General features: G+C 40.7%; 1 protein-coding gene across 2 annotated transcripts in view; it reads left to right on the top strand.

Moving 5' to 3' along the window:
- SUMF1 (sulfatase modifying factor 1) overlaps positions 1 to 23,055 on the top strand; it is a gene marked incomplete at its 5' end in the record, with an annotated part of 80,805 nt that overhangs the window by 52,869 nt on the left and 4,881 nt on the right. Inside the window, one exon of one of the 2 annotated variants that reach the window (XM_080914698.1) lies at positions 17,685 to 17,744. The exons of the other annotated variant lie outside the window; for it this stretch is intronic. Coding sequence (XP_080770824.1) covers positions 17,685 to 17,744 — 60 coding nt within the window. The remainder of the gene's footprint in view (positions 1 to 17,684; positions 17,745 to 23,055) is intronic. 2 annotated transcript variants of the gene reach the window in all.

Consider the following 23,055-nt stretch of genomic DNA (forward strand, 5'->3'; position numbering starts at 1 on the left):
TTTCTGGAGGAAGTGCTTGTGGGTATCCACTGCTGTTTGTGGTTTCGCTGGGTGGAACTTTTCATACAGCACAAAAGAACCACTGAGGCACAGAAGTCAGTGTGCATGTCTACAGTTCCAATATCTGGCACCTTTAACTACATTTGCAAAGGTGTTATGGGGGTGGGTGTGCGTTCCTAAGTGAAAGGGTGACCCCCGGTTCTAGTGCTAAGATGACATTTGTTTCCATCTTCATAATAAATGTTGCTTCCACTTCATAAAAGTACTTTCTCAGAAGTTCCTGTTGCAACTTCCTGAGCAGGGAGGGACGCTAAACAGTGTTCTCCCTGCCTTCTTATGAAATTCAGCCATCTAGGACTCACTGATAACCCTGAAAGTTGAAGGAACTCCTGGCCAGCAGGAACTCTCCAACACCTGAGGCAGAAAGTTACTTTATGGAGTCTTCTGTTTAAAGGTGCTGTGTCCAGCCAAAAACTTTCTGAGAATAGTAACTCTCTGGTTCTTCTTCTCTCTCCTGACCCGAAAGCTCCTGAAGGTCCCGTAGTCTTCTCTTTTCTTCATAATGTCTGATGTAACTTACAAATTCAGGGCAATTCAGTTGCCTTCTTCTGACCCACATCACTGGGGAGAATGTCCAGAGCACATACAGAGATGTGCACGGAATTGCTTGGAACTTGAAGTATTTACATTTTGGACATTGGGAAATTTCCATGTACAGTTTGTACTGTCTCAAGGGTGAAATCCAAATGTGCATATGAAATGAACCCATATCATACATAGCTTACATGGTAGCCTGACGGTGACTTTAAATAGTATTTTAAACAAATTTGTATACTGCTGTTGGAAAAAATATCTAAAGGCAGCTTTGGATAGAGGTGTTCAGCTTGTAGCAGGTTTCCTTTCCAGTAGAGCTGGCTGTTGTGAGTGGAGAGGATACGAACAGAGAGAGACATAGTGAAAGCTCTGGAGCACTAGAGTCACCCACACTGACAGAGTTCTCACTGGGCAGTGGAGCTGTCCCTGCTGTGGGGGTTGACACAGGGATACAGTAGACAGGCCTTGCTGTCAAGAAGGTTCTTTGGAGCATTGGATGCTAAGCAAACCAAGGTCCACTGTGACAAGATTTCCTGGGTATGTGTTGGAGCCTGGATGAACTGTTTGTTCTTGACTGTGGGAGCTGTGATGACATCTCTAGACGAGGTCCTTCAGATGATAGCAGCGCATCACTCTGCTGGATCAGTGGGATAAGAGTGGCAGGCCTGGGCCTTTTGAACTTAGGAGGAGCACAGGTCCCCCTACCACAACCACACATGTGGTTTACAGTTCATTTGGTGCCTGGAGCCCTTGTCTTCAGCTTACCCTCACTCACCCCTGAAACACAGTACCTTAGCTCTCCCTTGTGTGTGAACTTACTTGTTTCCTCTCTTTCCTCTTTTGGCTTTGTATCCATAACCTCCTATAGGAGAACTAGAAATGAACATAGATTTATTCTGGTTAACCAGTTAGGGGTTTTAGAGAGTGACTTACAAATTATGTTCCTTACTTCCATCTACTCAATCAAAGGGCTTTTATGAGCTATGTCTTTCATAATGTATGGCACTTGATAGGACTAGCGATGTTGAATGAAAAGAGCAGAGTTTGCTAGTGGGTGCTTTGTTCTCAGTATTGTGTTTTCTGTTGTATTCAGTGTTAACTGTGGTTAAATAATGGAATAGAGAGGTCAGAAGCTGTGTTTCCATTTGCAGTGTTTAAAATGCTACATGGCCAGAGGTGAGTCATCTCACCCTTGTTGGGTTTACTGGTCCTTCATCTGTTGTCCTGGTTGATTTTGTCAGCTTGACAAAAAGCTAGAATTTCCTGGAAAGAGAAACTCCAGTTGAGAAAATGTCTCCATCAGATTGGCCTGTAGGCCAGTGGATGGGATAGAAGTCTTTAATTGATGATTGATGTGGCAGGGCCCAGCTCATGGGGGCTGGCACCACTCTGGGCAGGGGGTCCTGGGGGGTGTAAGAAATCAGGCTGAGTGAGCCATGGGGACAAGCCAGTGAACAGCTCTCCTCTGCTTCAGTCCTCCCGAGTTTGTGCCCTGACTCCCCTTGGTCATGAATAGGACCTGAGAGTGTGAAACAGCCCTTTCTTCCTCATGGTGCTCTTGGTCACGGTGTTTTATCACAGCAGTGGAAACCCTGTCTACTATGGGTATAGCAAGTGGTTCTCAGGGAACAGGCAAGATGGGCAGCCGTTGCTGTTGTCTGGGAGAGTAGACAGCCATTGAAGATGGTACAGCTGATGTTCTAGCAGTTGGCAGGATAGCTTGTAAGTGATTTAAATGGAGGTCTGCACACAGGTATGACTGGATGATATGGTAGCTTTGGGGCAAGAGGATGAAATTCTTGATTCTGCTTCCTGCTCTGTGAAAGAAAACAAACAAAAATTTCAACATTGTATTCTTGTATTTAAAAAGATAGACTAGCCCACTGAGCCCCAGCCAGTGCACTCAGCAAATGAGAGCTAATTAGTATTTCTCAGCACCTCCGATTAGGAATGTTTTCTTTTTTCCAGTTCTTCTCAGAAACACCTTCTGTTTAGTAGGCCAGATCATGTTATTTACCTGTGTTTGTTGAGCAGCACTACTGGGCACTTGGTCTGAGCTAGTAGTAAATGTTAGCATCACAGTCCTTGGCCTGCAGATCCTGAATCCTGACTACAGACCCTTATCATTCACACAGCATTGGGTGGTTTTTCTAATAGGTGCTTAGACCTATACCTAGCCTAGAAGCTAGACCCTGAACCCAGGTATTTAGTTTCCTTTTGAAGGTGTTTTATGCCTTCCTTGCCCCTTTCTGAACCTGAACTGCCTCATGGGAAAAAGCACAACTGGAGCCTCTGACTTCTGGCTCCCTTTGTTGTGTCTACAACTCTGACAGGAGGGGGCATTGGATTCTGTGTGGAATTTGGGCTTAGATCTTGGGTCATTTGCTCGAGGCTGCTTTGTCTTATCTTGGTATAGATGGAGAGTAGGCTGACAGCTTAGTACTGTACTGAGGGCCAGACTGTCTCCATCAGACTTGTCTGCTCTGTGTGCCTCCTGACCATCTCTTTATATCTGGAACTTCAGTGGGTGGTTGGCTTTTCTCAGTATTTCAGTCAGTCACCCAACATGCCACATTACTCTTTGGCATACACCATACTCTGAAGTCGATTACATGGATTTTTAATAGGATGCCTTTTTATTATTCTTTGTCAGTTTCATATATGTAAATAGTGTATCTTGACTATGTTCATTTCAAACTCCTCTCTTCCATTCCCCTTGGATATCCCGAATTCTCATCCCATCCTGTGAGCACTCTTACCAGTAACCCAGTGAATTCAGCTAGTGTTTCCTGTTGGAATGTTAAATGATCTTATTGGTCTAGTATAGGCAACTTATATCTACAGGGAGTCCATGAGTCACATCCAAAAGGGAGCGGAGCGTTTCACTGCTATCTGCCCATCCTCTGGCTCCTACATTCTTCCTGTCTCTGCTTGCTATATTTCTTGAGCCTCTGGTGTGGGAGGCAGAGGCTGTTGGGATAGATGTCTCATTTATGATTGAGCCCTAAATAGTCAGGTATTCTCAATACTTTATCAAACCTTACTTTTTGTTCTACATTTGTGGGTGGAGTTCTATTTTATTATTCTCAGTAGTCAACAGATTAGCATATGTTAGATTCTGACTTACAAGATTTTTCTTTATAATTTCTTATATATAATCAACTCCTACTTGTGGGCATTTTCCCTGCTTACTGACCAACCAATAGAGGAATCATTGCAGAAAGTAGCCATCTCTTTCAGCTAGAAGCAGCCTCCATGCGAGCTTATGGCGTCTTGTTCATTAGTTTGAGATATGGTCTTTATGTAGCCCAGTCTGGCCTCTGTATAAAACCGATGATATGATTGTTCTATGGAATGGTTAAAGGTTTATTGTAGATGTGGGGGGAGGGAAAGAGGGAGAGGAACAGGGACAGAGAGACAGAGAAACAGGCAGGAAGACACAGAGACAGAGAGACAGAGAGACACACAGAGAGACAGAGAGACAGAAAGACAAGAGAAAGACAGACAGAGACAGAAACAGAGAGAGGAGGGAAGAAAAGAGAGGAAAAGGGAGGGAGGGAGAGATAGAGATAGGAAGATAGAATGAATATCCGGGTTATAAGGAGAGTGAAGGAGTTAACTTAGAGGAGGAGGTGAGAAAGGCTGGTTGCTAGTCTGGATGTTGAAATGTGCTACAGGTACTTATGCTCCTGAGGGAGCCTGGGAGCCAGCATCTGCTTTAATATGTTAATAGGAGCCATAGATAGCCTTTTGTCCCTTCTGTCAGTGATAAGGGAAATGAATCTATTTGATAGAGGGGAACTGACTTCACAGGTTCCTGAGGAATGCTGGCTTTTATGTAACCACTAGGAATCCTCCTAACATTCATGCTGAGCCCATTTCTGGATTTTTGGGTTGTCTTTTGGAGTTTGGGGAAATGGAACTTCATTTGGACCTTACAGCTTCTATCCCTCTATGTGGACGAAGATTGCGAACTCAGTTTTAGTTTGCTGTCTCTGTGTTGCTGAACATATAACCTGAGATATGCTGAAGATATATTGCCTCAATATATGCTTAAGCAAGCAGTCTACTACTGAGCTTTATACATGAGCCCAGCCCTGTATTTTGGGTTAAATGAAATCATGTAAACTTGTATAGTGCTTTTATTGAGAGTCAAAGTCAAAGGGGCTGTGCATTATTTTGATACAGGTATCATCTCTATGAATTAGATAGAGTGCTTTCTCAAGCATATGTATGTAAGTGCTTTATCACTACCTATATCTATACATATATACATACATACACCCATCTATCCATACGTTTGTCATCTGTCTGTGCGCCTGTCTGTAAATCTCTCTCTCCTTCATTCCCTCCCCTTCTCTCCACACACACATGTACCTAGACAGATGCCCCCTCCCCACACTATATCCTTATAATCTTTCTAACAAGGTGGAAGTAGGTCTGTGTTCTCAGAACCATTTTTCATGGTAATTCATGGAGTAGAGAGATATTCTGACTTCACCTGGCTTTTGAACTGCATTTGTAGTCAGGATTCAGTTCCAGCTTTTTCAATCCCCAGGCTCGTTGAGGCTTACTGGACTTTTAAGTGTTATTTCAAATACAAAATACAAAGGGTTACTTACTTCTTTATAGTAATATTGTATCTCAAACTACATATGTTAGGCCAGGAAGTGTTAAGAATATGCAAGATGATTTAGGAGGCATGAATTGCTGTGTCATGTAGTACCTCTTTGCAAAAGCATAGGAGAGGTGGTAAATATGCCTACAGTTTCTAAGATTCTGAGTTCTGAAAGTGGATTCCTGGCCTTCCCACCATCTCCATCTATTTCTGTTAGGTTATTAAAATTACTGATGTAGCAAATTGTTGGTTTTTATTGTTGTTGTTTGGACTCTGGCACCTAACTTGTTAATGAATGATAATGTAACAAGCGTGTCATTCCATTCCCATAGCGTACACGGAGTGTCATCCCTCTGCCACACTGTGACTCATTTGTTCTTTCCCTCAAGGCTCTGGAAATAAAGCCTGATGAGAAAATAGAACAGTCAAATTATCTTTTCTTCTTCATCAGGTTCTACTGTGATTTTTTTTTTTTTTTTTTTTTTTGATGTGCCTCTGTGGGCCCATTTTGAATGCACGTATACGTACATCACACGTCACTGAATCCATGGAGGTAGCACTTGGTAGCAAAAAGTTCTGCATTCAAGGGTTCCATTAACTAACCTGAGAAATTGTACCAAGAACTGCCCAGACCTTCTGTTGTTTTTATTTCTCAAACAATGTAGCATGATAGAGATTTGGGTAATGTCGGTGATATATCAGGAATTATATGTAATCCTGAGGTGATGCCAACTACACAGCAGGGTATGTATGTTATATGCCAACACTGTTGTGTTTTTCAGAAATGGTGTGGATTTGAGTTCCTCAGAAGGTTCTGGGTCCAATTCATTCCAGATATTGAGGAATGTTGGTATTTTCATCTATTTAGCAATATTTATCAGAAATCTCCCCATGTCACATTTGTGTATAAAGTTTTGGGCATTTGTAGACATAGCCTCTTTAATTCATGAAGGTACAGATGTTTGAAAACCAAACGAACACACCTAAGCACTTAGGAATGTGTGTCTATTTAATCATGTGTAGGGGTGAAATATAAAGTGATGGTTGGAAGAATTTAGTTTTAAAGTTGGATTTTGTTATCTAGTTGAATAGAGTGAGACGAGTTTCTTTGTCTACCAGTGAAGAAACAGTAGTTTGGGCTGATGAGATGGCTCAGAGGGTCAGGTTGCTGAGTTCGATCTCTGCATTGTGGAAGGAAAAAATACTCTTGAAGTTTTTCCTCTGATGTCCATGTCTGTCATGGAAATGAATCACTTAGAAATCTTACTTCACAAAAGCACAAAGTCAGTTTGGTCTTAAACACACTGCAAAGTAACCAGAGACATCTGCAGGATGAGCTAGACAGAAGCCAGGGCAGAACCACAAGGACCCAGACCCGGGACCACAGAGCCCCGACCCTCACTCACTCTCGGTCTTGAGCTTGAGATTCTTCATTTGTTAATCTCTGTGCTTCAGAGAGGCCCTTGGAGGTCCTGCCTTCACCTGCATTCCATGGGAGGGAGTGTGTAGCTACGCCCTCAGACGGTGCCTCTACCCTATGCTGTGTCATTACCTGGTCACCTATACAGGCACACACAGTGAGTAAGTAAGAGGAATTGGAAAACATGAAGAAATAGTTATCTTTTATTCCAACCCATTGAGAGATTTCCATGGTACTATGAAAAAAAATGCTTAGTGCAAGGGCTGGTGTGTAGTACGCACTCCATAAATGCTAATTATAACTAGTGTTTTGAATGTAATCAAAGTTTAAAAGAAATATTTGTAAGCTAAATGCATACACCTTACTCTGAAATCTAATACATGGAAGAGATTTTTTTTTCTGGACCATTTTAGAGATATGGAGAGGAGCTATGCCATCTGGTAGCATACAGTTATAAATAACACTTCTTCCGTGGGCAGCCTCCACTTCATACCCAGTACAGGAAGTAAATACTGTGTCTCTCCAGTTCACAGCACTCGGTGCTTGGCTCTTATCCACTTTCAGACTGTCCAAACAAAATCTTGAAGTAGTTCTTTGAAAATGATGTCGAAGTTAAAATACCATTTGGTATAAACTAATTTTTATATTCCCCCTTAGGTTGTTGATGAAGTATCGTGCACAATACTGAGGTTGCATGAGGATAGGAAAAGGAAGCGTTTATTCTTTCTGCTTTAAGGGCTGCTTAGAACTCTCTCTGACCTGGTTGCAGGATCAGGGCTCTCACAGTGTTTTTCTGAGAAGTAGAAGTGACGGACTTTGGAGCAGGTTGTTAAGCCAGTGTAGCTGGTGCCCTGTGATTTCTGTGGTTCAGTTTGGGTTCAACTGGAAGTCACCTTTCTTTAAGATGTATGCATTGTGGGATGGAGAGATGGTGCAGTGGCTAGGAGCATCGACTGCTTTTCCAAAGGCTTTGAGTTCAATTCCCAGCAACCACATGGTATCTTACAACTATCTGTAGTGGGATCCAGTGCCCTCTTCCGGTGTGTCTGAAGACAGCTATAGTGTACTCATATAAATAAAATAAATCTTTAAAAATAGGTGTGCATATTGTTTACAATGATAGAAACTCATTTCTGTATACTGTAGTGTGACCGATTAGGACTGGATAGACAGGGATGTGTTGTGTAGAATCAATCCAGTTTTCTGAGCTTGGAGAAACACCTAACACTTTAGGAGACGCTGTCCACAGAACAATGGAAAAGCAGTTTGCATGGTACAGAAACTTGTGTGACTTGTTTGCTTTCAGCAATGGCTGAAAAAAAGCCTCTGTATTTAGGCTGACTAGTTTTTTAGCACTTAGATTCTTCATATCCTTAATTTTTAAAATTACCTCTCATTTGCCAGAGTGTGTATGTATGTGCCACTGGATCATTTGGAACATTAAACCATTTTCCTGGAGCCTGGCTGCACTCTTTCTTTCTTCCTCCTTGGTGGAAGTGCAGAGAGCCCATCAAAATTGAAGCCCTTGAATGAGGCATCTGAAGGAAGATTGTAGTTGCTTTTCTTGCATCTTTGGAAGAATGGATACAAGGCTCCTCTGGAGGCAGTGGTACAAGGTGGGGTGGTAAAGGCACCATCTGAGGACGTAGCTACACGCTCCCATGGAATGCAGGTGAAGGCAGGACCTCCAAGGGCCTCTCTGAAGCACAGAGATTAACAAATGAAGAATCTCAAGCTCAAGAGTGAGTGAGGGTCGGGGCTCTGTGGTCCCGGGTCTGGGTCCTTGTGGTTCTGCCCTGGCTTCTGTCTAGCTCATCCTGCAGATGTCTCTGGTTACTTTGCAGTGTTTAAGACCAAACTGACTTTGTGCTTTTGTAGAAGTAAGATTTTAAGGTGTTTCTTTCCATCCTCTGTTTGTTTGTTTCTGATCTTTACTCCCCTTGTTTGTCAAATCCCAAATCACCAGCCAACAGTTACTCCACAGACATTTAAGTATAGAATGGTCGCCATGGAGTCAGTAAACATGATTAAGTCTGTTGATATTCCCAGTCTCAGATGCTGGTGAATTCTCATGGTGAAGTGCTGAACAGAACAGAGCCCATGCTGTCAGGGGGCCTGCGTTATGCTACCAGAAATACAGTTAGAATGAGGTGGCAAATGCTAGTATGTCTTGTTTCCTTCTGTCTCTTGTAGCTGCTGTCACTGCCTCGGTTCCTTTTCTTCTTCTTTTCTCTCCTCTCACTTCTTCCTTTCCTTTTCCTTGTTATTGTTTGCTGACGGGGAGGGGTCTTATTATATATTCCTGTGTGGCTACAAACTTGCTTTACTTGTGTAACAGGCTGGCCCCAAGCTTGAAACCCTCCTACTTGTGTCTTTGTGCTGTTATTACAGACTTGTGCCATCACACATGGTTCTGATCCCACTTCTGACATCAAACGTGTACATGTGTTTTCTCCTGATGTGAAGTTTGTTTTATTTTACCACACCAGTTCTCCAGCACCAGTGGCTGATCATTAGCTCGGGAGTTCTAACACCAGCTGCAGCTCCTGGCATTAGCTGAGACCCCACAGATTAAGATCTTAGTTTTAAGACTAAATGCCCATCCCAGACACTGGCGTAGAATAAGGAAGCCAGGTGATTTCCCCCAGCCTCTGTGTGTTCATTCATTCCCATAACCATTACTCTAGTTTTTCATGTATAAAAAGTTTGAAGCTAGCCTGGGATATAGTGAGCCTTTCTCACCCCCACCCCCAAATAAACCCAATGGGGACATGGAACAGGTGAGTCAAATCAGTGTCCTTAAAAATAAAACAAGAACTGTTTTCTCACAGTTCTCCATGAGTTATTGGCCTTTTCCTGAAAAGACTCTGTAAAGGAAGGCGTATGTACCTCAGCTGGAACAGCTGAGTCATTTGTGGCAAAAATATGATGCTATATGTGGTAGCCCACACAGGACACGTGTCGGAGTGGAGCCAGACAGCTTAGCCTTGAACTCTGGCTCCCTACCAGCCTGTGACCTTGAAGCTTCTCATCTTGTCTCATCCTTAATTCTTCATTTGAAAAACGGGGCAAATGACTGAGTGCCTGCACATGCCTGTGCTGGCATGATTGCTAATAGTTCCTATTTTGTCTTTTAAACATTTCTTTATTTAAACAGTACAGCATGTGGTTACCTTATAATAACGATAAGAATTAAACTTATTACAGTGAACGGCTCTTTTACAGATGTAAAGCATAAAAGAGTACTTAGGTATATTGTGTATATGAGAAGTATCCACGTCTAGGTTTACTTATATGCTGTTTATTCTGTGAGTAGAATTCTTATGTTAAATACCATATTTTATGTATAATTCCAGAAGCAAAATGTAGGTCTTTAGACAGTGGAGAGCAGTCCGTCCTGGTGTGAGCAACTTGAATGAAATTTCACGCATTCTCTTCCTCTTTGACCTAGCACGAGTAGACCAAACAGCACTAAGGCAAACACTGTTCTCCTTCACTTCTCAAGCAGGCTAATTCGCCACTGCAGGATTCTCTGCTGTGTGAGAACCGGGAAGCTGTCCATTTGGTTTGTGTGTCTGATAGGCTGTGGTTCTAACTTGAACTTCCTTCTACCTTTCTATGACATCACTTCCTCTTTTCTCTTTCAATGTAATACTTAAACCTAATTATGTACCTTTTCTCTCTCCCTCCTTCTCCCTCTCCTTCCCCCCACTCCTTGTTTTGAGAGAGAGTCTCACTATATAGACCATGCTGGCTTCTAACTCACGGAGATCCTTCTGCCTCTGCCTTCCAAATCCTGAGGTTAAAGGCAATTTACCACCATGCCCATCTTGAGAACTTTTTCATTGATTCTTTCCTAGGGGATGAATCACATTTCCCATAATTCAAAAAGCTTTATTTTCAGTAATGCTTTTATGTACTTGGCCTTAAAATCCCTTTTCATGTCAACAGTGAGCATAAAAGAATTATTGGGACATTTTATTTTGTACCTCGGAAAGAGATTCTGAGACACCTATAGAATGGTTGATTGCTTAGAGATGAGGTAAGTGTGAAGCCTCCATGTTGTTCTGGTAGTGTGGGCTACTGCATGACCTCTGCTCAGTAGCCATGAGCCTAACATGGCACACATTCCATTGCTCTCCAGCTTCCAAGCTCCTTAAAGTAATACTTCCTGCTTTCAGGGTCATCATTGGGGACCAAGGGATAAAACAGGTTAGTGTACTTGCAGTAATTGTGATGTAAAGCAGTCAGTGGTCTTTGATTGTTTTACATTTTGGGATGTTTGAAAGCAGAGTGCCTTTCTTTAAAGGGCGTGGGGGGACAGCTGATGTGATGATGGTGTACACCATCACCCCAGCTCTCAGGATATTGAGACATCCTGGCTTACAACAGTGGTGCTTTGTGTAAAGAAGATGGTGGCCGAGACTGAAGAAACTTCTTTTAGGAACAGTGATCAGAGCCTGTGTCTTAGTCACCCACATGATGCTTCTATTGCTATGTTAGTGTGCAGGCAATGGATGACTTTTTTTTTAAGGATGACTTTTGTGTTGCCCTGAATTTTGGGCTGCTGGAACCTTGCCTGTAGGAGTCCATGTTATTTGCCAGCTGGAAGGTTTGCCTAGATGTCAAGTGTGCCAGGGAATCCATCACCCAGTTTACCAGGGCAAGGGCAACTTAGCACTCAATTCTTAGCACTCAACTGAGTGCAATTCTCAAGGTTGTAGAGAATAAAATCTCTCTCTTTAATCTCTAAATTCCTCTGCATTTAAACTTCTAAGGAAATCTTTGATGACTAGCATTTGGGGTTCTAGAAGACACACTTTCTTTTTATTTATTTTAGTTTAAATGTTTGTGTTCTTTGACTTTAAAAAATGTTTTTATTTATAGAAAACTCCCACATGGAAAAGTAGAAACACACCCTCTGCTGGGCTCCTGATCTCAATAGTAAGCTTCACCATCAGCTCACAGCTGACTGCTAGCTCCATGTGTGTTCCTTCTTGTCCCTAGTGATGTGTAGGAGGCACAGAGGTCTGTTAGCCGTGTGTTTGAAGAGACCCCTGCAGTAAATGCTTCAGATTTTGTATTTTACTGAAAATGGCTTATTCTTTTTACCCTGACTTTAGCACTATATGTTTCTGTTTTTGCTCCAAAACCTCAACTGTGGCTGGGCATGTATACCTCCCAGGACTTGGAATGCAGAGGCAGGCAGATCTCTATGAATTTGAGGCATCCTGGTCTAGATAGGGAGTTCCAGGCCAGCCAGGTCTATTCTGTGAGACCCAGGTTCAAAACAAGCGAATAAATAAGTACTCCTCAGCATTATCTTGGTGTAATTGATACTGATATGTAATAAACTGCATATATTTGAAGTGTTCATTTTAATCCAGTTTGGTAATTGTCCATGAAATAATCCAGATCAGAATAGTGACTGTAGCAGTCACCGTGTGCAACCTTGTAACCTTTTCTGGATCTCATGCCTCAGCGATGTGTGATCCTCTTTCTAGAAAGCACAGATTATCTCGTACAGTTTAGCTTTAGATAAATGGAATTATATATCATATATTCCATTTTTTTCCTTTTTTCATAATGCCAACCTTTTATCTATTCTACAAATATTATTGGGCTCCCACCAGGTAGCATTTTGAATGCTATAAAGGCCTGTTAGTAGCCTATTGTAGTTGGTTCTGCTGACAGATGATGGTCGTTTGAATCAGAGAGGTTGCCATGGAGATGATGAGCTGCCATTCCTTGGAACTCTCCTTTGGAGGTAAAGCTAATTGGACTACTTGGATGTAGGGATAAAAGGGGGGAATTCAGATTATCTCCCATGATTGGGAGATATTTTGAGATAATCGCAAAATTGCTCTTTAAATATTTTTAAAAGTAAAAAATAGCTTCCTTTGTCCAATAGAAAATTATGAATTTTAGTTTTTATCTCTGTTGCTGGGATATGATTTGAATTAGTCTAGTAGAAAGACCTTTGAATGAAGGTGAATATTTTTGGATTTTTTTCACTGTCTATCGAAGTGACATTTACTCTTCTATCTTTGACCCACAGGTATCAGTGGTGAAAACATCAGTTGAAGTCTGATGCCATAATTGAATCAGACTGACTGTACTGCATGATGGTGCTTTAGCTATGGCAATTTTATTATAGGATAAAACAGTCTGAATTTAGTCTACAAGGGTTATTAACATACCATGAATTTTATTAGGACTTGGAAAACTCCACTTGGGAATTGAGCATTAGACAAACTAGATCAAGTGGTCTCTGTGGGTTTGAATGTGAAGTTATACACTCCCAGGGCTATTAAGTTCATGAGCACCTTTGGGAAATCTGAGTTAGTTATAAATTAATAATACGAAGTAGTAACATTAGCATGACACAGATCTCCTGTCATTTGTTTAATGACCCCTACACTTTATCTTCTTCAGTCCCTACATCTGTCCAGAGAAGCTAGTGCCGTTATTATTTCTGATTTTTAAAGGAGGAACCTGAGGGCATAGAGGGGTTGCATAACTATCCCAAAGGCCCATTCAGTGTCAGGAGCAGGATTTGAACCTAAGTTGATTGAGCCCATGGTTTTCATCCTGAGATAACATTTGAGGTGAATCTTGAGTTTAATGAACAGCTGGAACCAGATGTGTTAGGTAGAGAGAATAAACGTTCCTGGGAGGCTGATGAGACATGGTATCAGTGAGTAGGAAGAACACAGGCTTCTAGGCATCTGTCTGAGTTAGCTGAGCAGATATTTTATGGAGAGATCTATGAGCCCATTTAGAAGAGTCTTTGAAATTTTGAATAGTTTCATGGTCCCTCTTTTTAGTTTCTTAGAGGCTAAAAAGCTCATATTGCAGGTATGCCTGTATGACATGGTATGGTTGATATCAAAGACATTATCTAATTTCAAACAACTTGCATCTTGTTCCCCACTGCTTCTAGCTTTTCTGTTAGGCTCTGATTTCCATTATGGTTGAAAAGTTAAGTCTGTAGTGGTTGTAAGCTGCCTGATCTTTCCTGCCCTGCCCACATTCTACTTTTAAGTTTCTTGTTTTTATAATATTCAGATATAAACGAGAACAGAGATCTCATGGCTCAGACTGTTAACTCTGTCAGTATGGTTCATTCAGAGATGGAGCCAACCAATACATTAGTAAGTGTGTGTCTGTGTGTACATCTACATGTACAAAATAAATTTATTACTGAGTTTTAAAAATTATATTAAGTGGCTATAATGCTGTTTTGAGTTTAATAAAATATAATGCTATTTTGAATTTAATTTTGACACCGTCATACATATGTGTAGTGTGTTATGAAGTAGTGTTTTTCTTCAAGTGTAGTGTGGGTTCTTGAGATCTCTGAGAACACAGCTGGAAAAGAAAGATGCACAGCTAGTTGGGAAGAGCAGAGGAAAGCTGGCACTTAGGGTCGTCATGTGAACTTCATGAAGAAAGACTGAAACTGCCAGTCTTTCGAGCTGCTGTCAGCTCTGAAAATGTGGATTTCTATTCACATGCCCTTCATCCCTGAGCCAGAGCACACAGCCCGCCCTGGAGGCTGACGGGTAGATGGATGGTTGAGAGAGGTAGCAGCCGCTGTAGACCAGCTTGGTCTCCTTATGTCTGTGTTCTGATCATGAAAACACTACAGCTCCTGTTCCTCTTTTGTCCTTCCAGCCTTCTAGGACATGTCTCATGTAGTTCACCTTAACTGAAAGTCAGAAGGAACAGAATTCTGGGAATAAAGTTGAGTAGAGCTGAGGCAACACATTGTAAAGCTTCTCTATTTTAATAATTATCCAGTCTAGTTTAATCAAACACCTTTATGTTATTTTAAAATAAATATATTGTACTTTATATATTATTCTAACATATAGTTATAAATACTATATTTCCAAGTGCTGTGTGATTTTTATCCAAGAACTTTAGTATGTGTCTAGAAAGGGTAGAAGTTTTAAATAATACTTTTAATTCTTTGAGGCACAGTGGGCCCTGAGAGCTCTTTCTGATCTGCTGTGGGATTTTGATGACTTGATCCTGTGAAACTGAGCGGACACACACAACAACCCCGTCCTGCCCGGCGGTCAGCGCCTTATAGCTCTCCTGCTCACTGCCAGCTCTTGCTTCTTTCCATCCCTCCTCTATGGCATCTCGTGAGCCTTGGATGTTGGCAAGCTGTTAATAATGACACACTCACAGAGTTATTCATCCTTTGAACCTTCACCAGTTATGGGTCTTATAAGAATCTGCTCTGACCAAAGATGAGAAGAACATAAATCCATATGTGTAAACATAAATATTTAGAAGACAGTGTGACAGTAAGGTCACTTAGCAGAACAAAATCAATAGGCTTCCCTTAAGGCCTGTGGTTTTCTCAGTAATGGATTTATGGCAGGTATAAAATTCTTCCTATGGAGCTGGGCTCATATCCAGTCAGAACGCAGTTGCTTACTCCCATAACCATTAACTCACTGTTAGGCTAATGGGCATGTCTTACCAGCACATCAGTGTTGTAGCATTCATGTTTTTGCACTAGGTAGTGATGCTTCTTTCCCCAAGCAGTCTTGATAGCACCTCTGTTACTGTGGAGGCTAGCCATCCAGAAGAAAGTTTACTGGTCACTTTAAGGTCGATTTCTCTATGTACTGCACCCAAAATGAGTGGTGTCTTCAGCAGTAGGCTAAAGATAGAGAGAACGGTAGATATCATCACTAACCCTCTTATTTCTTTTGTTTGTGTGTTTATGTGTGTGCACATCTGTGTCCCAGTGTGTATCAGGAAGTCAGAGGTCAACTTGCACGAGTCAGTTCTCTCCTTCCTTCATGTAAGTCTTGTGGATTTAAATTAGATCATAAAAGTTTTGTGACAATATTGCCCCATAACTCCTGAGTCATCTTACCCACCCAAATTAGTACCTTTTAAGGCTAGTTGGACATGAGTTTTTAGGGTCACTGTTTTAGACACCATGTTCACTTAGTAACGTTCCTGCCTTTTTGGCAATGTGGTAACCATTTCAAACAGTTGTACCTAATCCTATGTCTTGCTTCATAGCAAAAATAGTCTCATATATAGCAAGTAGCGGAGCCGTTGTCTAGGTTCAGGAATGTGTTGGCTTAGCCTGCAGTGGTTCTTGAAGTGGTTCTGCAACACCTTGAAGAGTGACATATTTTCCAGCTGCAACTTTAGGTCATTGGAGTAGCAGAGGGAACTTTAGTTTTCACATTTTCCTGTTGGTGAATGACCCACTTCTTACATGTATTTTGACATGACAAAGTTAATCTTATATTCTAGCACATGCTATGATAGTTGTTTTGAGAACTGAATTGGCATTATCCTCTGGTCTGACAGAATGTGGAGAACCTCCCAAAGCAGCAAATGCAAGGATTCTCAAGCAGAAAGAAAAAAAAAAAAAAAACAGTCTTAAGAGATATGGTCATTATATGTATATAATTATATATGCTTCAAGTGAATTCTTGATTGATGCCTTACCCTTTCCCAGCTTCTTTTATGTGTATGAATGTTTTGCCTGGTGTACCATGTGCAATTAGTGCCCACAGAGGCCAGAAGAAGGGCCCTCGTCCCCTGAGACTGAGGTTACAGATAGTTGTGAACTGCCTTGTGGGTGCTGTGAATTGAACCTGAGTCCTCTGGAAGAGTAGCCAGTGCTTTTAACAGCTGAGCATCTCTCCAGCCCCCTCTTTTCCTTTTATACATTGATAAACTCACCCCAGGATTCTGATGTAAGAGAAAGCTGTGGTTCGAACCTTTCTTTTCACTGGTGGACTTTACATTTTCAGCATGTCAATTATAATAATAATATTATCAATGTATCTTAAGTGTTCAGGGCTGTAGGTATACCCTGAACTTGGAAAGGAATTATGTAGATCCTGGGACTGAGTGACAGTGTCTAAAATATTCTGGAAGAAACCTGCCCTGCTGTCCGCCTTGACAACTCTGTCATGATAGTGTGTTGCCCCTCTTTGAGGGTGGGACGGCCATAGTCCTTTTACCTTTCGTCTTTTAATCAATAGTGTTTGACAAATATGTTTTTAGCTAGAAATGGGAAAATAAAGCCAGGAGGAGAATTGTGCCGGGGCTTCTCTTATTTTCAGTAAACAGAGCAGATGGCTGTGTGATTAGTTGTCTTTTTGAACAACAAAGGAAAAACAAATCATTCCCACCCTCACTCCCCAGCTCTGGCTTATGGGAGTTTCTTGGCGCTTCCTACATGCCTTTTGGAGAGCATACTTGATGTTGAGGCTTTTATCTTGGCAGCTGAAGCCAGGATTTTCATCTCTGCTGCCCTTTTATTAGAACTTCTTTCTAGAGGAAACAGACATACCTTTTGGCTGCTCTGTCTGGGTCTTTGATCTCTTTACTGTTCTTCTTGCCAGCATTAGGCTCTCTCCAGCGTCCTGCCTTTCTGGTTTCTAAGGGGAACTAAGGCAGAGTGCTTCAGAGCACTGATCCTGGAGCAAAGCCTGGGTGTGAATCTCCATTCTTCATTTTCCTTCTTCCAAAGGGGTTATTGATGGTATAAGAATTAATACAAAACATTTACAACAGTGCCTTGTTCCCAATGGCACTATATCTAAAGTATGTTATTCTATTTGTAAAGAAAGCGGTATTCTGTTTCTGAATTACATTGACAGTTACATGGTTCTGAAACTGTGTAAGGGAAACGTGGATGATGCACAAAGCAATTATTAACCAGCAACGGCATAACTCACTCTTGCTCTCTGAGTGAATAGGTCGGTGAAAATAAGGGTAAATCTGAATGTCAGGGCAATGAGGCAGCGGATGCTGCCAAGCAGTTTATCGGCACTTAGGCAAAACACGAAATTGGGAGATTAGAGGTAGATAGCTTTCTGTAGTCAGGGTCACGGGTATTCAGAAGTGTGTGAGATACTGTATACAGTATCCAGGACAGAAACACATGGAGAGTCTGGGTAGCCATGGGATGACTTCTTCTGACAAAATGGACTCCTTTCCATTCTGTGAGGAACATTTATGTTGTCCAGACTAACAAATGATTGTTCTCTTCATCCATAGAAAGGCCCGGCTTCTGGGAAAGACCGAGTGAAGAAGGGTGGATCCTACATGTGCCATAAGGTCAGTCAGACTTTGCTGAACTGCTCTTGTGGGTCACAAATTCACTGTAACTTACTGCCCCCAAGTGCTCCACTTGTTTTTGCTAACGTAAACTTTTTCACACCCAAACGAGGAAAAAACAGGAGAGTCTTCAACTTTCTAAATTGTATACCGTGACTAGATCACCTGCTGCCTCTTGCACTGCAGAGAGGCTTCTTTCTGTTGGCCTATGAAATAGGTTGGGCCATCTACCTAAGGGTCTAGGACCACACCCTTAAATTCAGATGACTGTAAATTTCTGAGTTTTCTCTTGAAATTCAAGCTAAGGTTATAAATGGAGGGTGGTTTGTGGTTTACCAAAATGGAAGCACCCAAGTGTGTTGGGTGTAAACATTCATTTTTGCTTCGTGAGCTGTGATTTCAGTGTCCAAACTGGCAATTCTTGGTTAGGCTAAGTGGTCGGTGTCTCAAAAGCAACCTTTACAAGGAATTTGGAAATAGAACCTGACCTTTATTTATTTATTCATTTTCCTGAGTCATGCATTTCCCATGCCTTGAACACTCAGGGTCTGTCTTTTGGCTCTGTACTAAGAAGCATTTTGCAGGTTATTATTACCAAGAATCTTTGCATGGTAACTAAGTCCTAGAGATTTAAAATCATCTATAGTGGTTACTATAATTAAGTTACTAATTTATAGTAGAGACATTAGCAAACTTTACTTTTGTCCTGAAGCAGTAGCCTTCAAATTTTATCTTACTTCAGAATCATCATTATATATGAGATAATTCCTGGCTTTTCACTTCTGCCACCATCTGGTTAGATTTTCCTGCTGTATACCCTAGACATCAGGATGTTTTAAATCTCTGCAAGGATTGAAAACATACAGCAAAGTTTGGTAATGGCCTCAAGAAACTCTAGTGGACATACATGGGTGAGTTTGTAGGCATGTGTTTTCTAAAAGTTTCTTGGTTTAGAATCCTTGGCCATGTGACTCAGAGGGAAGTTCATTCAGTTCAACTCAATTTTTGTTTCAAACCTACATTAAACTGGGCATAGTGGCACACACCTTTAATTTCATCCTTCAGGAGGAAGAGGCACATGAAGCTCTGTGAGTTCAAGGTCAGCCAGGGCGAGCCAGTTGTGAGACCCTGTCTTAAAAAACTGAAATAAAAAAAAAGACAACATAGTTATATTAATAATAAGATGTATATAACTTTATGGAGTCATAATTAAATAACTAACTAATTAATTAATTAAAAGTTTGAGTCAAAGGCTCAGTATGCTAGGCAAGTTAGTCTCCCACTCCCAAAGCAAAGCATTCTTTCTGCCTCAAACCCTCATTAGATGGGAGTATGGATATGTTCTACCTTGCAGGGCTCATGTCTCATTCTGTCTGTCGGTCTGTCTGTCTGTCTGTCTGTCTGTCTGCTTGTTTGTTCATTTGCTTTTCTTTCTTTCTTTCTTTCTCCCTTCCTTCCTTCCTTCCTTCCTTCCTTCCTTCCTTCCTTCCTTCCTTCCTTCCTTCCTCCCTCCCTCCCTCCCTCCCTCCCTCCCTCTCTCCCTCTCTCCCTCCCTCCCTCCCCCCCCCTCTTTCTTTCTTTCCTCTTCCCCCTCCTCCTCCTCCTCCCCCTCCTCTCCCCCCTTCTCCTCCTCGTCCTTCTTTTCAGAGTCTACTGTTTATCTCTGGCTGGCCTGGAACATACAACAGAGATCAGACTGTTCTGAATTCACAAAGATCCGCATGCCTTTACCCTCTAAGTGCTAAGATTTTTTTTTTTTTTGAAATTTAGTATTATGCTACCATAGTTATTGTATTTCATAACAGACCGAGGATACTCAAAGTTTCTAATCATCAATGAAATAGATTTTGCTAGATGCAAATTTTTTGTACATCTGTTGAAATGTTTTCCTTTTTAGACAAACAAGTCAGTAAAATATGATGATTGATTTCCATTTTGTTGGTGTTATTTTTTGTTAGTTTGTTTGCTTATTAATTTCTGAGTCAGTGTCTCACTCTGTAGCCAAGACCAAGTTTGGACCCCTGTGGGCCCAGGCTCACACTGGCCCGACCGACCGTGTGCAGCTTGCTTTCACTGGTTCAGCCGTCCCTGCGCTCTCGCTGCCCGCCGCACTTAGATGATGTGCTGTCTCAATAGTTTGGGTTCCGTTTTCTAAAACGTTGAGAACTTTTGTATATAATTAATGATGCGTAGAACGTTGGTTTGTTGTTGTTATTTCTAGTATTTTTGTTTGCTTTTGGTATGTTGTTATGTTCATAAATTTAATTGCAAAGTAGTTTTGAATCTTAAGGTTTTTATTTTTAATCTTCAATTTAAAGATTTCATGTAAAATTAACATCATTTCTTTCTGAAATGCTTGGTAGAATTACCTCTTAAAGGCATTTGGACCTAGACTTGTGCATTTAACCCATTCTTTCATTACTGTAATAAAACCCCTCAAAATTAAATTTCTAAAGAAAAGAAACTTATTTTGACTTATGTTTTTAGGGATCCAAAGTTGAGGAACATCATATGGTGTTTATATTTATGCTGGGTCCAGAAGTTTTCAAGACATCACATGGGAAGTGATGGTGTGTGTGTGTGTATGTGTGTGTATGATTTATTTTGTGTGTGCACATTCATTATGATTGTTCTTCCTTTTCTTGTATAGTCAGTAAAATTCAAGCATAGTGACTCAACCCAAATTACTTTATCCAATCCTCTCCCAAAGCCCTCACCTCTAAGCAGCATAAGGGTCAGCTTTCACCCCTGTCATAGCCTTAAGGGAAACACTCAAACCATATTGAAACAAAATTTTCTTGTTTAATAGGTGCTTGGCTTTGTAGATTATCTATTTCTACTTGAGGACTCTCTGATAATTCTGCCTTTTAAGAAATCAAATCTTTTATATGAATTTTTAATTAATTATCTCAATCTCTGCATTTTCATTCATTATTTAAATCAATTATATTTAATGAAACTATTAATATTATTGGGTTTGAATTAGGTATCTTGAGATTTTGGATTTTTCCCTTTGTCTTATCTGTTCTTATTCTTTTTAAATCTTTTGTCTTTTTAAATTAAGATGTTTATATCACCTCTTTTTTCTCTTTCTAGGCTTGTTGTTTATGACTGTGTTTTAAAATAGATGACTTGTATAGAGCCAAGTTAATGGTTAACTTTTTCTAGTCAGCCTGTAGAATACATCTCTGAACAATAGGATGACAAACCTGGATGGAATTGGAGTCTTTACAGAGAAAAATGGCAATTCCAGAAATGAATAAAAAGAAAAAACTTTATAATTAATTTTAAAATATAAAGAATGTTATAATTAATTTTAAAAATATTTATTTTTATGTTGTATGTATGAGTAATTTATCTGCATATATGTCTCTGCACAACTTGTGTGTGGAATACCCTCAGAATTATAGGGAGTTATGAGCTACCATGTGGATTCTGGGAATTGAACCCAGGTTCCTTAGAAAAACAACCACTGAGCCATCTCTCCCACCCTGTATTTAAAATTACTCTGACTAGAAGGTAACATACTTTTGGTTATAAATCAAGGTCACTTTGAATTGTTAAAGTAAATGCCTATAATCATGTATAGTTTTTGAAATCATGTGTGTGTGTGTGTGTGTGTGTGTCTATGTGTAATATGGGTGTTGTGCCTGCATATATGTTGCATACCACTTGTATTCTTAGTGCCCATGGAGGCAAGAAAAGAACTTTGGGCCCCCAGAACCAAAGTTACAGATAGTTGTGAGCCACTGCTTGGGTTCTTGGAATCAAACCTGGGTCCTCTGGATATAAGTGCTCTTAACTCCTGAGCCATCTCTCCAGGCCCCCGATTCCTAGTTTTTAACAGTCAGCCTAAGTTACAGCTTCAGGGAGAGATGAAGACACAGAAATAGAGGCTCTGAAGTAGCGCAGCAAACAGCTAAGAGCATAGCCTATTATCCTGATCTGCTGTTAACATCTCTCGGCCTCAGGTTTTCCTCATGTGTAATGTACGTGCTATTTATATCTTTCTCATAGTGTTATTGGAAGATGCCAGAGTCAGTATAAGTGAAGTTGATGGAGCAGTTTACATAATAAGTACTCAAGTACAGGCTTTGTTCTTGTTGTTAGATTGATGCCTGACATTCCAATGAGGGATCTTCATTCCAATCCACAGCATCAGGGCTACCCTTCTACCAGAGTGACAAAGGGATTGGTCTGGTATCATCATTTGAAAGAACAATGCTAAGTCCTGGGTTCTGGTACAGACTTCCCTAGAATGACTCAATATGAGATCCAATTGCCTTAAAAATATCTTTTATCTGACAAATGTTTTTCTCTCATGAAAACCATATTTCTGTCCCACTTGAGTTGAAGGCCTCCAGGGTTGTAGGTCATTATCTTAAATGGATTGTTTCTTGAGCCAAGAGCACATCCTTAGCACAGATACTGAGATCACTTTTACAAAGTAATTAGCCATTTTGATGAAATCAGGCTGAAACAGGTCCTTCCTACTACCCCCATTCTTAATTAATAAAATGACCCATTTTCCAGCCACCCAAAGACCTAACTTCCTTTAAGAACCACTTTTGATGCTGAAAATAGAGGTAGAAAAATATAAAGAACAACCAGAACATTCATAACCAGGGCATTTGCTCTTTAATTGTGTCTCATTAGTGAGCCATTATTGAAGTTTAAGAGAAAGAGAACTACTTATTAATACATATTTTCTGAGTTGAATGGATTTGTGTAAGAATGGTAGTAGTATGAACTGACTCTGCAAGTGCCTGAGCTCTCAGTGTGTGTGTGTGTGTGTGAGAGAGAGAGAGACAGAGACACAGAGAGAGACAGACAGAGAGGGAGACAGAGACAGAGACACAGAGAGAGTGTGTGTGAGTGTAAGGATCAAACCCAGGGACTGCTCACTGGGGAAGTGCTCTACCACCAGGTGATGTCCCATCCCCTCACAGTGTTTGTGGTGAGGCTTTCTCTTTTGGATTTAGATGTTCATAATTGTTTGGTTCATGGAAGGCCTCAGGAACTTCTGTGACCCATTAGTAAAGCCTTTTGTGGTTGCTAATTGTTTTGAAAGTTTTTGGTATACAAACAAAACAATTCATTGTATAAAATTTAGAAAAGAAATAAAATGAGAAAGATGACAATGAAAATCAAACATCTTATGTCTTAGAGAAAACTGTTTGATGGTATTCTGCCATGAGTCTTATATACTTTAACTTCTGCTTTTTCAAAATAATTTGTATTTTTTTTTTTATTCTCAAGGTTTTCAATTACGGTCATAATAACAACTTTGTAAATCACCGATCTTGTTCTA

This window comes from Micromys minutus (assembly GCF_963924665.1).
Source record: "Micromys minutus genome assembly, chromosome: 3".
Lineage (NCBI taxonomy): Eukaryota > Metazoa > Chordata > Mammalia > Rodentia > Muridae > Micromys > Micromys minutus.